This window comes from Stomoxys calcitrans, chromosome 1, assembly GCF_963082655.1.
Source record: "Stomoxys calcitrans chromosome 1, idStoCalc2.1, whole genome shotgun sequence".
NCBI classification, from domain to species: Eukaryota; Metazoa; Arthropoda; class Insecta; order Diptera; family Muscidae; genus Stomoxys; species Stomoxys calcitrans.
In genome coordinates this window covers 233,001,469-233,017,410 of record NC_081552.1, presented here as the reverse complement: position 1 = coordinate 233,017,410, position 15,942 = coordinate 233,001,469, and the positions used below count along the sequence as shown (strand labels likewise).

Here is a 15,942-nt window from a genome sequence, read left to right as displayed (position 1 = left end):
ACAACTTTTGGAAAAATAGTTCGAAAACAACATACCGTTGGGTGATAACAACAATCATCAATGGTTTGTGCTGGTGGCGTCAAACAGCATCACACAGGCAGATACATTGCTGGTTACAGAGCGAGTTGGAGTGGCTGCGGTGGTGAGTTGGTTGACTATAAAAGGCGATGAGTATGACGAAACGAGATCAGTCGGTCAAGGAGCAGCAAGTCATCCAGCAAGTAAGTCGGTCAGGAGGTATAACAACAGCAAGCAAGTGAGTATAACCAACCGGGTTATACTCCCATGGCAGCCGGTTGTACTCACCGGATGGACCCGATGGAACCCTCATCCACAAGAGCTGCCGCTTCAGTGTACGTGTTCGCCTTTTTTTCGTCATGGGAGAGACACATCCCGAAGAGTCTTCTCCGAACGCTTCTGGTGCGTGCCGGAATTGAAAAGACTCCCGGACCCTGGTTCTGTTCGGTTTGCCAGAACCGCCTACATCATCGGTCGGTGTCGGTGAGGTGTAACCCTGTGCATGGAGTGGGTACATTTCCGATATTGCTCAGGCCTAACTTTACTACGGGAGTATAGTCACACTGGATATGTTGCAAGGTGCTGTGCGAACATAGTAAGCAGCGAAACACAAGCGTCGTCGTCGTCGCCTTCTGGGTCCTCGTCGTCGGACTATATGACCCCACGACCTCTCCCGTGCGGCAATATACGCAACAGCAGCATCCCAGGCCCAATATTGCCAGGCCTGTGCCGGGAAATGTATAATTTTTGCAACTAAACTGCAACGGTCTCCGTGGCAAGATCGATGAGATTGTGGAATTCATGAGTCAGAAGAATAAATTGGTCGCAGCGATCCAGGAGACAAAGTTGACCAACACCTGCAGCTTGCACAGTTGTCACGGATGCAATGTGCTACGTAAGGATCGCCAAAGGTATGGAGGTGGGGGATTGGCCTTTGTGATACATCATTCCGTGCAATGTGGACCCATCTCGTCTGCGCCTGGCGCTAGTGACCCCTACATGGAGTGCATGAGGATAGCAGTGAGGTCCGGTACTGCCAAGATAGAGCTATACAACGTGTCCTTCCCGCCGGTTGGTAGCTGTGTCCCAATTAATGGCCAAGCTTACAACGCCGACATAAGTGGGTTGCTATCTGGCCATAATCGTCTGGTTCTGGGGGCATTCTCCCCTAGGTAACGGCCACCATGGCAGAGCAGATTGAAGGCTCCACATTTTGCACTGTGAATGAGGATGCCCCCACTAGGATTAGAAGGAGGTGCAGCAGATCGCCAGACATTTCCATGGCATCCCCTGATCTTCTGAGTGAAGTATCGTGGCAAGCGGTCATATCTTTGAGGTCAGACCACCTCTCCAGTATTCTCGCCATCGACCGACACTCCGACTTCATAACCTCTGAGCACCGGACGTTTATCATTCAGAAGAAGGCCGATTGGGCTAGCTTCAGTTAGTATACCAATCGCCGCTTCAGTGCACAGCCACCTCCCTCAGATATGCTAGTGGCCGAGAGGAAATTCCGAGACATCATTAACGCAGTACCCGCTCGCGTGGCATAGCTTTGGCTGAGCAGATTGAAAGCTCCACGTTTTGCACGGTGAATGAGGAAGCCCCCACGAGAGCAGCTCTCCAGACATTTACTGAGTGACGTATCCTGGCAAGCGGTCATATCTTTGAGGTCAGACCACCTCTCCATTATTCTTGCCATCGACCGACACTCCGACTCCATAACCTCTGAACACCGGACGTTAATCATTCAGAAGAAGGCAGATTAGGCTGGCTTCAGAGCGAATACCAATCGCCGCTTCAGTGAATTGGCACCACCCTCGGATTTGCTAGTGGCCAAGAGGAAATTCCGAGACATCATTAACGCAACAGCCGCTCGCTTTATACCAGCCGGTTGAATACCTCAAGTGCGGCCCAATTTCCCGGCGCAGGCAGTGGTACTCGCAGACAAGCGTGATGGAATTCGTTGTATGGACCCAACTAACCCCAGAATCAGCGAGCTGAATCTGAAAATAAACAGGGTAGTCAACGAACTTAAGCGGAATTTGTGGCTGGAACACTTGGAGCAATTTAACTTAGGCAAGCTGTGGTCTGCTGGTAAGTCTTTCTCGAACCCAAGTAGACAGAATGGCAGTCACTTTTGTCCACATAACCGTGACTGATTCGAAGAGATGCGCCAGCTTGTTCAACCGTCAATTGGATGTGCATCCCAAGAGTTAGAGGGCAAGGAGGAGAGCCATGCTCTCCGAGCCGATGGACAGCCATCACAGTTTACCGTGGGCGAAGTTACGAATGTCATCCGTGGCGCCAAATCATCCAAGGCGTTGGGCCCCGACGGAATCTCTACATTGATGTTGAAGAATCTGGATTTACCTGGAGTTGAGTACCTTTCGACTGTGCTCAACCTGTCTTTGAACACTCTTATAGATTCCGATGTCTGGAAAATGGGCAGAGTGATCCCACTACTGAAGCCTGGAAAATACCCGAGTTTGGGGGAGTCGTACAGACCGATCGCCCTTCTCTCACCAGTAGCAAAGACGCTTGTGGCATTACTCCTCCCGAGCCTCGTAGGAGAATTTCCATTCGCCGATCATCAACATGGATTTCGAAGACTGCATAGCACAACAACAGCTTTGCATGCCATCACCGCACACATTTGCCGTGGCTTCAATCAGCCTAGGCCATGTGCTAAGATCGTCCTCGTGGCACTGGACCTCTTGAAGGCATTCGATCAGCCTTGCCAAACTATTTGAGGACATCGCCAACACGTCCCTCCAGCGGGGCCTGAACCCCAGGGTAGCGAATTACTTGTGTGGTCGCCAGTCATTTGTGGAATATAGGGATAAGAAGTCGAAGCACCGTAGAGTGAAACAGGGAGTTCCCCAAGGTGGGGTGATATCTCCGGCACGGTTTAACCAATCCTCCATTCTATCTCCTCCAGACGGCATAGATATCGTATCATACTCGGACGATTGTACGATCATGGCATCAGGCCCCCCATCCATGGTTGACATCTACGATAGGTTGAACGTCTTCCTCAACGAACTTGCCTCATATTTCGCTGCGAGAAATCTGAAGATATCTGCCACCAAATTTTCAGCCACATTGTTCCCCACAAATACGCGTGAGGTGAATACTGAGCTGACTGTGATGATCGATGGAGAAACGATTCCGACCATCAAGTATCCCAAAATACTTGGCGTCACATTTGACAACTCTTACACATTCTCCCCACATGCCAAAGTCAAAAGTAGAAACAAGGTCTTCAGGTCACTTGCTGGCAGCACTTGGGGTACAGGCAAAGAAACCTTGTAGACCATGTACAAAGCATTTGGCCGGTCTGTGGGAAGTTATGCAGCGCTAGTGTGGTCCCCTCAGCTTTGCGACACGCAGTAGAATAATATTCACATCTGTCAGAATGCCACCCTCCGTACTGCGACGGGTTGTCTCCTCAGTTCTCATGTGCACCACCTCCATAAGGAGACAAAGATCCTACCAGTGCGAAGACATAACTAAATGCTGTCTAAGCAAAACTTTTGGGCTGTTATCGCAGAGACCATCCAAATCATCACCTTGTGGATAGATATCCACCGCTCAGAAGCCTAAAGCTCTACATGATCTAGAGTTTTGAAATTCAGCGGTACGAGAGGGAATCCCTAGATCAAGCGGGTCTAGACAACATTCATGCAGACAGGTAGAAGATGCGGTAAATGGCTACCGGGTGAATGAAGTCCGTGGAGATTGACCGCCTCCCATTGCGCCTGAAGAAAATGACCTCTCCCGTCATGCTAGAGTAGTTCTGGCGCAATTACGTTCCGGCAGATGCAGCCGCCTCAACTCCTACAGAGCAAGGATTGATGCCGACGTGCAAGATGTATGTCTCGACTGTGACCAGGGACCACACGATACACGTCTCCTGTTTATCTACCCAGCCAGACCCACTCGACTCAGACCCAGATCCCTGTGAACGCATCCCATCTTAGTCGCAGAGTTTCTGGATTTTGACACTCAATCAAGATAAGCAGACGAAAGATAGAACACAAGAAACTGCTACCACAACAACAACCAACCGGTGAAAAACAGTGAACCAGTGCGCAAAGAGAGTGCCAACTTTGGACTAAGTGTTTCTCAATACCGTGCTTATACTTACCGTGTCTTTGACCCTTCTTACGTGGTGCCGTTCCCGGAAGCAACGTAAACCTTGATTCTTCTCGTGTCTCCGAGTCTTCTTAAGTGATGACGTACCCGTAAGCAACGTAAACTTCGATTCGTGTCTCCGAGCCTTCTTACCTGGTGACGTATCTCGTAAGCAGCGTAAACTTTGATTCTTCTTAGAAGAAGAAAGGTGTTTCTTCGAAAAGCGACCATCAATCTGAAATTGTTTACTGTTAAAATAGATCGGGGTACGAAATCAGTGAACTATCCCTGTACGAGCATCTTAGTAGGGTGGACGCTTTAACGATGACCACTCGAGTGAGTCTTGGGCTGGCGGTTTAGGTTGGCAAAGGCCCTGTGAGCATGTATTTTGCGTTATGGGACATAACTTTTCCCGGAGCTTAGGAAGCTTAACCTCGCACTGCTGTTAGGAATCCTGATTGACAGAATCAGGTCTTTCACAGTCACCCTGCACACTGTAGGAGAGGCGGTCGTTTGCTAGACGTGTGGTGACGGGAATGAGTTGGAGACGGTCGAGTATTTTATGTATCACTGACTCGCAATTGCGATAAAGGATAAGGGGTAAACAGCTCTACCTGTAGGTGGATTCCCTGAAGGCACTTAGAACCTTCGTCATTATGGAATTCTACAGATGTCTATACAAGCTGATTGGAAGATGCTCCCACGACTGATAGTTTCTCCTTGATTCTACGACACGAGTCTAAAAGTAGGAGAAAGTTGAATGGACATCGGTACGATCTGCGGCATGCACCCAACTATACAGGATTGATGTAACTATTGGGTTGCCCAACAAGTAATTGCGGATTTTTCATATAGTCGGCGTTGACAAATTTTTTCACCGCTTGTGACTCTATAATTGCATTCTTTCTTCTGTCAGTTATCAGCTGTTACTTTTAGCTTGCTTTAGAAAAAAAGTATATTTGATTAAAGTTCATTCTAAGTTTTATTAAAGATGCATTTACTTTCTTTTAAAAAATCCGCAATTACTTTTTGGGCAACCCAATATTAAATATGTGTGCAAGAGTGTGAGGCTTTGGAAGCTTTCCCTTGAGGGAAAGGATGTTTTTATCCTTTTTAATGGGGAAAGGAAGTTTTTTACCATTTCCCTTATGAAAGATAGTTTTTAACTCCTTCCCTAGGGGAAGGTAGTTTTTTAACCCTTATTTTAAGAAAGATCGGTTTTTACCCTTTCCCTTAGGGAAGGTAATTTTGTTACCCTTTCCCTTAGGGAAGGTAGTTTTTTTTACCATTTACCTTAAGGATATTTCTTTTTTTTACCATTTCGCTTGGGGAAGGTAGTAGGAAGTAGTAGGAAGATAGTTTTACCCTTACCCTTTGGGAAGATAGTTTTACCCTTACCCTTTCGGAAGGTAGATTTACCCTTACCCTTTCGGTAGGTAGTTTTACCCTTACCCTTTGGAAAGGAAGTGTTTACCATTGCCCCTATGTTAGGTAGTTCTTTAACCTTTCGCTTTAGAACGGTTGTCTTTACCCTTTCCCTTAGGGAAGGTAGTTGATACCCTTTCCCTTAGAGAAGAAAGTTCTTATCCTTTCCCTTCGGGAAGGTAGTTCTTACCCTTTCCCTTTACCATTTACTTTAAGGATATTTCTTTTTTTACCATTTCCCTTGGGGAAGGTAGTTTTTTACCCTTTCCCTTGAGGAAGGTAGTTTTTACCCTTTCCTTAGGGAAGGTAGTTTTACCCTTACCCTTAGAGAAGGAAGTTCTTACCCTTTCCCTTCGGAAACGTAGTTCTTACCCTTTCCCTTAGGTAAAGTAGTTCTTACCCTCTACCTTAGGAAGGGTAGTTCTTACCCTTTCCCTTTGGGAAGGTAGTTCTACCCTTACCCTTTACCATTTACCTTAAGGATATTTCTTTTTTACCATTTCCCTTGGGGAAGGTAGTTTTTACCCTTTCCTTAGGGAAGGTAGTTTTACCCTTACCCTTAGAAAGGGAAGTTCTTACCCTTACCCTTTGTAGGAAGTAGTAGGAAGAGAGTTTTACCCTTTGAGAAGGTAGTTTTACCCTTAACCTTTCGGAAGGTAGTTTTACCCTTAACCTTTCGGAAGGTAGTTTTACCCTTACCCTTTGGAAAGATAGTGTTTACCATTGCCCCTATGTTAGGTAGTTCTTTAACCTTTCACTTTAGAAAGGTTGTCTTTACCCTTTCCCTTAGGGAAGGTAGTTCTTACCCTTTCCCTTAGGGAAGGTAGTTTTTTGCCCTTTCCCTTAAAGAAGGCAGTTTTTACCCTTTCCCATAGGGAAGGTAGTTTTTTGCCCTTTCCCTTAAATAAGGCAGATTTTACCCTTTCCCTGAGGGAAGGTAGTTTTACCCTTACCCTTTGGGAAGGTACTGTTTACCATTTCCCCTATGTTAGGTAGTTCTTTAACCTTTCGCTTTAGAAAGATTGTCTTTACCCTTTCTCTTAGGGAAGGTAGTTCATACCCTTTCGCTTAGAGAACAAAGTTCTTATCCTTTCCCTTCGGGAAGGTAGTTCTTATCCTTTCCCTTAGGGAAAGTAGTTCTTACCCTTTTCCTTAAGGAAGGTAGTTCTTAGCGTTCCCCAATGGAAGGTAGTTCTTACCCTTTCCCTTAGGGATGGTAGTTTTTGTCCTTTCCCTTCGGGAAGGTAGTTTTACCCCTTCCCTTGCGGAAGGTAGTTCTTACCCTTTACCTCAGGGAAGGTAGTTCTTACCCTTTACCTCAGGGAAGGTAGTTCTTACCCTTTACCTCAGGGAAGGTAGTTCTTACCCTTTCCCTTTAGCAAGATAGTTTTCCTTTGGGGAAGATAGTTTTTTACCCTTACCCTTAGGGGAAGTAGTTCTTACCCTTTACCTTAGGAAAGGTAGTTCTTACCCTTTCCCTTTGGGAGGGTAGTTCTTAGCGTTCCCTCATGGAAGGTAGTTCTTACCCTTTCCCTTAGGGAAGGTATTTTTTGCCCTTTCCCTCAAAGAAGGAAGTTTTTGGCCTTTCCCTTAGGGAAGGTGGTTCTACCCTTTCCCTTTGGGAAGGTAGTTCTACCCTTACCCTTTGGGAAGGTATTGTTTACCATTTCCCCTATGTTAGGTAGTTCTTTAACCGTTCGCTTTAGAAAGGTTGTCTTTACCCTTTCCCTTAGGAAAGGTAGTTCATACCCTTTCCTTAGAGAAGGAAGCTCTTACCCTTTCTATTAAGAAGGTAGTTTTTGCCCTTTCCCTTAGGGAAGGTGGTTCTACCCTTTCCCTTAGCTTCCCCTACCCTTTGGGCAGGTATTGTTTACCATTTCCCCTATGTTAGGTAGTTCTTTAACCTTTCGCTTTAGAAAGGTCGTCTTTACCCTTTCCCTTTGGGAAGGTAGTTCATACCCTTTTCTCTTAGAGATGGAAGCTCTTAACCTTTCCCTTAGGGAAGGTAGTTCTTACCCTTTACCTTTGGAAAGGTAGTTCGTAGCGTTCGCTCATGGAAGGTAGTTCCTACCCTTTCCCGTAGGAAAGGTAGTTTTTGCCCTTTCCCTTAAAGAAGGTAGTTTTTACCCTTTTCCTTAGGGAAGGTAGTTTTAGCCTTACCCTTTGGGAAGGTAGTGTTTACCATTTCCCCTATGTTAGGTAGTTCTTTAACCTTTCGCTTTAGAAAGGTTGTCTTTACCCTTTCCCTTAGGGTAGTTCATACCCTTTCCCTTTGAGAAGGAAGTTCTTACCCTTTCCCTTCGGGAAGGAAGTTCTTACCCTTTCCCTTAGGGAGAGTAGTTCTTACCCTTTTCCTTAAGGAAGGTAGTTCTTAGCGTTCCCAAATGGAAGGTAGTTCTTACCCTTTCCCTTAGGGATGGTAGTTTTTGTCCTTTCCCTTCGGGAAGGTAGTTTTACCCCTTTCCTTGCGGAAGGTAGTTCTTACCCTTTACCTCAGGGAAGGTAGTTCTTACCCTTTCCCTTTAGCAAGGTAGCTTTCCTTTGGGGAAGATAGTTTTTTACCCTTACCCTTAGGGGAGGTAGTTCTTACCCTTTACCTTAGGAAATGTAGTTCTTACCCTTTCCCTTAGGGAAGGTATTTTTGCCCTTTCCCTTAAAGAAGGTAGTTTTTACCCTTTCCCTTAGGGAAGGTTTTTTTTTGCCCTTTCCCTTAAAGAAGGTAGTTTTTACCCTTTCCCTTAGGGAAGGTATTTTTGCCCTTGCTCTTGACGAAGGTACTTCTAACCATTTGCCTTGGGGAAGGTAGTTTTTAACCTTTTCTTTTTGAAAAGGTAGTTTTTACCCTTTACCCTTAAGGAAGGTAGTATTTTACCCTTTCCCTAAGGAAAGATAGTTTTTCCCTTTCCCTTCGGGAAGGTACTTTTTACCCCTTCCCTTAGGGAAGGTAATTTTTTACTCTTTCCTTTAAGGAAGGTAGTTTTTTACCCTTTCCCTTAAGGAGGATAGTTTTTTACCCTTTGAAACATGCTATTTTTAACAGATTACTCCACAAAATCGACAGCAGTATTTGTCTTTCTGCCATACGCCTTTGTATTCGATCATTGTCGAGCTAGCACAAAACACTTGTATGAGATGAAAAAAAAAATAAATAAATTTATAAACTTACAATTGACCACACTCTGTGGTTTGAGGCTATCGTATAAAAATACCGTCTCGTTACTTAAGACAATAGAACGTGATGGTGTAATGCTTTATCCGAAGCTGAAAACCTCAATCGTACAACAAACGTCTCTAGGCAAAGTTTGAAGTCTAATAGAGAATGGCTTCTTCGAATTCGGATTTTTATACAGTGGAAGTGGGTGACACAAATTTTACGGTGCCTCTGCGTTATCAGAATCTCATGCCTATTGGCACTGGAGCCCAGGGTGTGGTTTGCTCAGCACTGGATGCCAGAACCAAAAGAGATGTGGCCATCAAAAAGTTGGCCAAACCCTTTCAAAATGTCATTCATGCCAAGAGGGCCTTTCGCGAATTGAAGCTTATGAAGGTGGTCAATCACAAAAATATCATTGGCCTCATCGATGTGTTCACTCCAAATCAAAGCCTGCCCGAGTTTGAGGAAGTCTATCTGGTTATGGAACTCATGGATGCCAATTTGTGTGCCATTGTCAATATGGGCCTGGATCATGATCGCCTGTCCTATCTCATCTACCAAATGTTGTGTGGCATACGCCACTTACACTCGGCGGGGATTATACATCGCGATTTGAAGCCCTCCAACATTGTGGTCAAGGCCAATTGTCAGCTAAAGATTCTGGATTTCGGCCTGGCCCGAACCAATTGTGGCCCCAAACTCATGATGACCCCCTATGTGGTCACACGCTACTACAGAGCTCCGGAGGTTATTTTGGGCATGCGTTATCAGGAGAATGTTGATATCTGGTCGGTGGGCTGCATAATGGGTGAGTTGATACGCGGCAGTGTTTTGTTTCGTGGCAACGATCACATTGACCAATGGAATAAAATCATTGAACAAATTGGCACCCCCCCCAAGGAGTTCTTTCAGGACCTCATGCCAAGTGTTCGACAATATGTCGAAGGTTTGGCCCGAGTTGAGGGCTATCCCATAGATCGCTTATTTCCCGATGCTCTTTTTCAACGTAATGAGGAAGTCTACGATGAGGAGAAGCAAATGAAGTCGGATGAGGCAAGAGATTTGTTGGCCCGCATGCTAACCATTGATCCGAAAAATCGCATATCCGTCGAGGAGGCTCTTAGGCATAGCTACATCAGTACTTGGTACGAGGAGGAAGAGGCCAATGGCCCCAAACCTCAAACCTATGATCATAGTCTTGATGAGGCCGAACACACTATGGACGAGTGGAAGGAAATGATTTTTGCCGAAGTCATGGAGTCATCAACACAAAGGTAGAACTAAGCTTCCGGAATAATTTTAAACAAATGATCTCTAATAAAAAAAAAAAAAAAAATATGAATGTAAATGTGAATGATAAAAAATTTTTATATATTGGGTTGCCCAAAAAGTAATTGCGGATTTTTTAAAAGAAAGTAAATGCATTTTTAATAAAACTTAGAATGAACTTTAATCAAATATACTTTTTTTCTAAAGCAAGCTAAAAGTAACAGCTGATAACTGACAGAAAAGAATGCAATTACAGAGTCACAAGCTGTGAAAAAATTTGTCAACGCCGACTATATGAAAAATCCGCAATTACTTTTTGGGCAACCCAATAATACACATTTTCGATATTTTTATAAACAAAAAAATGTTGGTGAATGTCTTGCCATCAACTTTTTCTAGAAAATAAAATCTAAATCTAAGAGTAATCCATGGAAAATCACAATGAAATGACATTTTCGCAATGGTAAACCGGCAACAATTCAAACACTTTTGAATGGACCTGCGTTGCACATAGGGCACCCTTCATCATTACAGTGATGCACGGTTTTATTTGATATTTGAAATAGACGCATCATCACCAAATCCAAAATCTTCAACACCCTGACCAAAACCAGACAAGGCCAAATTATTGTACCCTTTCTCTTAGATAATGATTGATTTTTTACTCTTGGGCTAGGGGAATTGTAGGGAATGGGAGTAAAACCTTTCCCTTTGTTACTCTGTTCCTCAATTAATCGTAATATTTTAAAGTTTCCCTTGGAGAACGGTAGCTTTTTGCACTATCCCTTGGGGAGGGGTACTTTCATTACCCTTTCCCTTGGGGATGAGTACTTTTATTACCCTTTCCCTTGGGTAAGGGCACTTTTATTAATCGTTCCCTTGGGGGAAGGTACTTTAATGTCCCTCTTCAACTTGCGGGCGGATACTTTTATAATCCTTTCCCTTGGGAAGGGTATTTTTATATCCCTTTCTTTTGGGTAAGTATACTTTTATTACCCTTTCCCTTTGGTAGGTTTACATTTCTTACCCTTTCCCTTATGGAAGGGTATTTTTGTTACCCTTTCCATTGGGAAAGGCTAGTTTTTTTACCCTTTTCCTTGGGAAAGGCTACATTTTTGCCCTTTTCCTTTAGAAAGGGTACTTTTATTACCCTTTCCTTTGAGAAAGGTTTTTTTATAAGCCTTTCCCTTGGGGAATAATAAATTTATTACCCTTTTCCTTGCGGAAGGGTGTTTTTGTTACCCTTTCCCTTGTGGTAGGGTGTTTTTGTTACCCTTTCCCTTAGGGAAAGGTACTTTTGTTACCCTTTCCCTTGGGGAAAGGTACTTTTTTACCCTTTTCCTTGGGAAAGACTACTTTTTTACCCTTTCCCTTTAGAAAGGGTACTTTTATTACCCTTTCCATTGGGAAAGAATTTTTTATAAGTCTTTCCCCTTAGGAAGAATAAATTTATTACCCTTTTCCTTGCGGAAGGGTGTTTTTGTTACCCTTTCCCTTGTGGTAGGGTGTTTTTGTTACCCTTTCCCTTAGGGAAAGGTACTTTTGTTACCCTTTCCCTTGGGGAAAGGTACTTTTTTACCCTTTTCCTTGGGAAAGACTACTTTTTTACCCTTTCCCTTTAGAAAGGGTACTTTTATTACCCTTTCCATTGGGAAAGAATTTTTTATAAGTCTTTCCCCTTAGGAAGAATAAATTTATTACCCTTTTCCTTGCGGAAGGGTGTTTTTGTTACCCTTTCCCTTAGGGAAAGGTGCTTTTACTACCCTTCTTGCGAAATATTACTCCTATTACCCATTCCCTCGGGGAAGCGTACTTTTATTACACTTTTCCTTGGGAAGTTTACTTTTATTAATGGTTCCCTTGGGGGAGGGAACTTTAATTTCCCTTTCATTTGAAGAAGGATGCTATAATTATCCTTTCTCTTGGGAAGGTTACTTTAATAACCCTTTCCCTTGGGATAGGCTACTTTTTTACCCTTTCCCTTTATAAAAAGTACTTTTATTATCCTTTCCCTTGGGAAAAGGTGCTTCTCTTGTTAGCGTTTCCCTTAGGGAGGGGCAGTCTTATTACCCTTTCCCTAGTGGAAGGATGCTTTTATTACACTTTCCCTTGTGGAGGTGTACTTCTATTACCCTTTCCTCTGGAGAAGGCTACTTTTATTACCCTCCGTACTTTTACTATACTCCATCGGTAAAGGGTACTTGTATTACACTTTCTCTTGTAGAAGGGTACTTTTATTATCCTTTTCCATGGAGAAAGATACTTTTATTACCGTTTCCCTTAGGGAAGGGTACTTTTATTTCCTTTTTTCTTGGGGAAGGCAGGGTTATTGCCCATTCTCTTGGGGAAAGATACTTCTCTACCCTTTCCTTTGAGAAAGGGTACGTCTATTACCCTTTTCTTTTGGGAAAGGGTACTTTTATTATCCTTTCTCTTAGGGAAGGTTACTTTTACTACCCTTTTCATTGGGAAAGGATACTTTTATAATCTTTTCCCTTAGGGAAGGATACCTTTCCCTTGGGAAAGGGTACGTTTATTACCCTTTTCCTTGGAAAGAGTGCGTTTATTACCCTTTCCCTTGGGAAAAATTGCGTTTATTACCCTTTCACTTGGGAAAGGGTGTGTTTATTACCCTTTCCTTTCGGAAAAGGTACGTTTTTAATCCTTTGTGTAAGAAAAGGGTGCGTTTAATACCCTTTCCCTTGGGGAAGCGTAATTTTCTTTGGAGAAGGGTGCTTTAAGTACCCTTTCCCTTGGGGAGGGATACTTTTATTGCTCTTTCCCTTGGAAAAAATTGCCCCTTTTACCCTTTCCCTTGGGGAAGGTACTTTTATTACACCTTTCCTTGGGGAAAGTTATTTTTAATTTTATTGGGGAAGGGTACTTTTACTACTTTTATTCCCTTTCCCTTGGGAAAGAAACGCTTATTACTCTTTCCCTTGGGAAGGGATATGTTTATTACCCTTTCCCTTGGGTAAGGGTAGGGAAGGTTAACTTTCCCTTGATAAAAGGTTAGTTTATTACCCTATTATTACACTTTCCCTTGGAAATGAGTGCGTTTATTACCCTTTCCGTTGTGAAAGGGTACGTTTATTACCCTTTCCCTTGCGAAGGGGTACTTTTATTACACTTTCCCTTGCGAAAGGGTACTCTACTTACCCTTTCTCTCGGGAAAGGTTGTATTTATTGCCCTTTCCCAGGGGAAGGGGTTTATTATCCTTTGTCTTAGAAAAGTGGGCGTTTTTTACCCTTTCCCTTAAGGGAGGGTAATTTTCTGTGGAGAAGGGTGCTTTAAGTACCCTTTTCTTTGGGGAAGGATACTTTTATTGCTCTTTCGCTTGGACAAAGGTACTTCTATTACCCTTTCGCTTGGGGAAGGTACTACACTTTTCCTTGGGGAAGGGTACTTTTACTGCCCTTTCCATTGGGGAACGGTGCTCTTACTACTCTTTTCATTGGGAAAGGATACTTTTGCTGTCATTTTCATTGGGGAAGGGTCCCTGTTGCATTTGCACTTAGTGAAAGATATGTATATTACCCAATCTCTTGGGAAAGGGTTTTTAATTACCCTTTCCCTTAAGGAATGGTACTTTTGTTGCCCTTTCTCTTGTGGAAGGGTTCTTTTATTACTCTATCCCTTGGAGAAGGGAACGGTAAGTACGCATTCCCTTGCGGTAACGAACTTTTGATACTCTTTCCATTGGGAAGCGTTCTTTTATTACACTTTCCCTTGGGGGAGGGGAACTTTTACTACACTTTCCATGGGGAAAGGGTACTTTGATTACATTTTTCCTTGTAGAAGGATACTTTTATTATCCTTTTCCATGCAGAAAGGTACTTTTTTACCGTTTTCCTTAGGGAAGGTTACTTTTACTTTCTTTCCCTTGGGAAAGGTCTGGTTTATTACCCTCTCGCTTGGGGAAGGATACTTCTTTACCCTTTCCCCTGAGAAAGGGTACTTCTATTACCCTTTGCTATTGGAAAGGTACTTTAATTACCCTTTCCATTGTGAAAGTGTGCTTTTATTACCCTTTCCCTTGGGAAAGGGTATGTTTATTACCTTTTCCCTTGCGAAGGGGAACTTTTATTATCCTTTCCCATGGAAAAGGGTGTATTTGTTGCCCTTTCCCTTGAGAAAGAGTGCGTTTATAACCCTTTTCCTTTGGAAAAGAAACATTTATTAACCTTTCCTTGGGAAATATCGCGTTTATTATCTCTTCCCTTGGGAAAGGGTACTTTTATTACCCTTTTCTTTGCGGAATGGTACTTTTAATACCCTTTCCCTTGGGAAGGGTATTTTTATAACACATTCTTTTGGGTAAGTATACTTGTATTACCCGTTCCCTTTGGGAAGTATAAACTTATTACCCTTTCCCCTGCGGAAGGGTATTCTTGTTACCCTTTCCATTGGGAAATGCTACTTTTTTACCATTTTCCTTGGGAAAAGGTTAGTTTATTACCCTATTATTACACTTTCCCTTGGGAACGAGTGCGTTTATTACCCTTTCCGTTGTGAAGGGGTACTTTTATTACCCTTTCCCTTGCAAAAGGGTACTTTTATTACCCTTTCCCTCGGGAAAGGTTGTATTTATTGCCCTTTCCCAGGGGAAAGGGTACGTTTATTATCCTTTCTCTTAGAAAAGTGTGCTTTTATTACCCTTTCCCTTGGGAAAGGGTATGTTTTTTACCTTTTACCTTGCGAAGGGGAACTTTTATTACCCTTTCCCATGGAAAAGGGTGTATTTGTTGCCCTTTCCCTTGAGAAAGAGTGCGTTTATAACCCTTTTCCTTTGGAAAAGAAACATTTAGTAACCTTTCCTTGGGAAAGATAGCGTTTATTATCTCTTGCGGAATGGTACTTTTATTACCCTTTCCCTTGGGAAGGGTATTTTTATAACACATTCTTTTGGGTAAGGATACTTGTATTATCCGTTCCCTTTGGGAAGTATAAACTTATTACCCTTTCCCCTGTGGAAGGGTATTCTTGTTATCCTTTCCATTGGGAAAGGCTACCTTTTTACCATTTTCCTTGGGAAATGCTACTTTTTTACCCTTTCCCTTTAGAAAGATTACTTTTACTACCCTTTCCCTTGTGGAAGGATACTTTTATTACCCCTTCCCTTTGGGGAAGAATACTTTTATTACCCATGGGTACATTTACTTCCCTTTCTCTTGGGGAACGGCTGGTTTATTACCCTTTCGCTTGGATAGGGATACTTCTTTACCCTTTCCTTTGAGAAAGGTTTCTTCTATTACACTTTCCTTTGGGAAAGGATACTTTTAATACCCCTTCCCTTAGGAAAGGGTACCTTTATTGCCCTTTTCTTTGGGAAAGGGCACATTTATTATCCGTTCCTCTGTCTTAGAAAAGTGTGCTTTTATTACCCTTTCCCTTGGGGAAGGGTACGTTTATCCTTTCCCAAGGGAAATGGTACGTTTATTATCTTTTGCTTTAGAAAAGGGTACGTTTATTACCCTTTCCCTTGAGGAAGGGTAATTTTCTTTGAAGAAGGGTGGTTTAAGTACCCTTTCTCTTGGGGAAGGATACTTTTATTGCTCTTTCCCTTGGGAAAAGTTACTTCTATTACCCTTTCCCTTGGGGAAGGGTACTTTTGCTGCCCTTTCCATTGTGGAAGGGTACTTTTACTACCCTCTCCATTGGGAAACGGTACTTTTGCCGCCCTTTCCATTAGGAAAGGGTTCTTTTATTGCACTTTCCCTTAGTGAAACATACATTTATTACCCTTTCCCTTTGGGAAGGGTTCATTTATTACCCTTTCCCTTTGGGAAGGGTTTATTTATTACCCTTTCCCTTTGGGAAGGGTACCTTTATTGCCCTTTATTTTGGGGAAGGGTTTTTTTTATTACCCTATCCCTTGGAGGAGGGGTACGTTAAGACCCTTTCCCCTGGGGAAGGGTACTTTTACTACCCTTTCCCC

The 15,942-nt window shown here is 43.2% G+C and overlaps 2 protein-coding genes across 3 annotated transcripts in view; both read left to right on the top strand.

Annotated features, from left to right (window-relative positions):
* LOC106094000 (BAI1-associated protein 3) overlaps window positions 1-15,942 on the top strand; it is a 420,062-nt gene that overhangs the window by 258,911 nt on the left and 145,209 nt on the right. The gene's annotated exons all lie outside the window — the stretch shown is intronic.
* Window positions 8,851-10,143, top strand: LOC106094001 (stress-activated protein kinase JNK). Its single transcript, XM_013261173.2, has one exon. It carries the CDS (start codon window positions 8,900-8,902, stop codon window positions 10,010-10,012), a length of 1,113 nt encoding a protein of 370 aa, XP_013116627.2. The 5' UTR covers window positions 8,851-8,899; the 3' UTR covers window positions 10,013-10,143.

Excerpts from the sequence above, each read along its gene's own strand:
- LOC106094001 (XM_013261173.2), top strand. The coding sequence starts at position 8,900 with ATGGCTTCTTCGAATTCGGATTTTTATACAGTGGAAGTGGGTGACACA.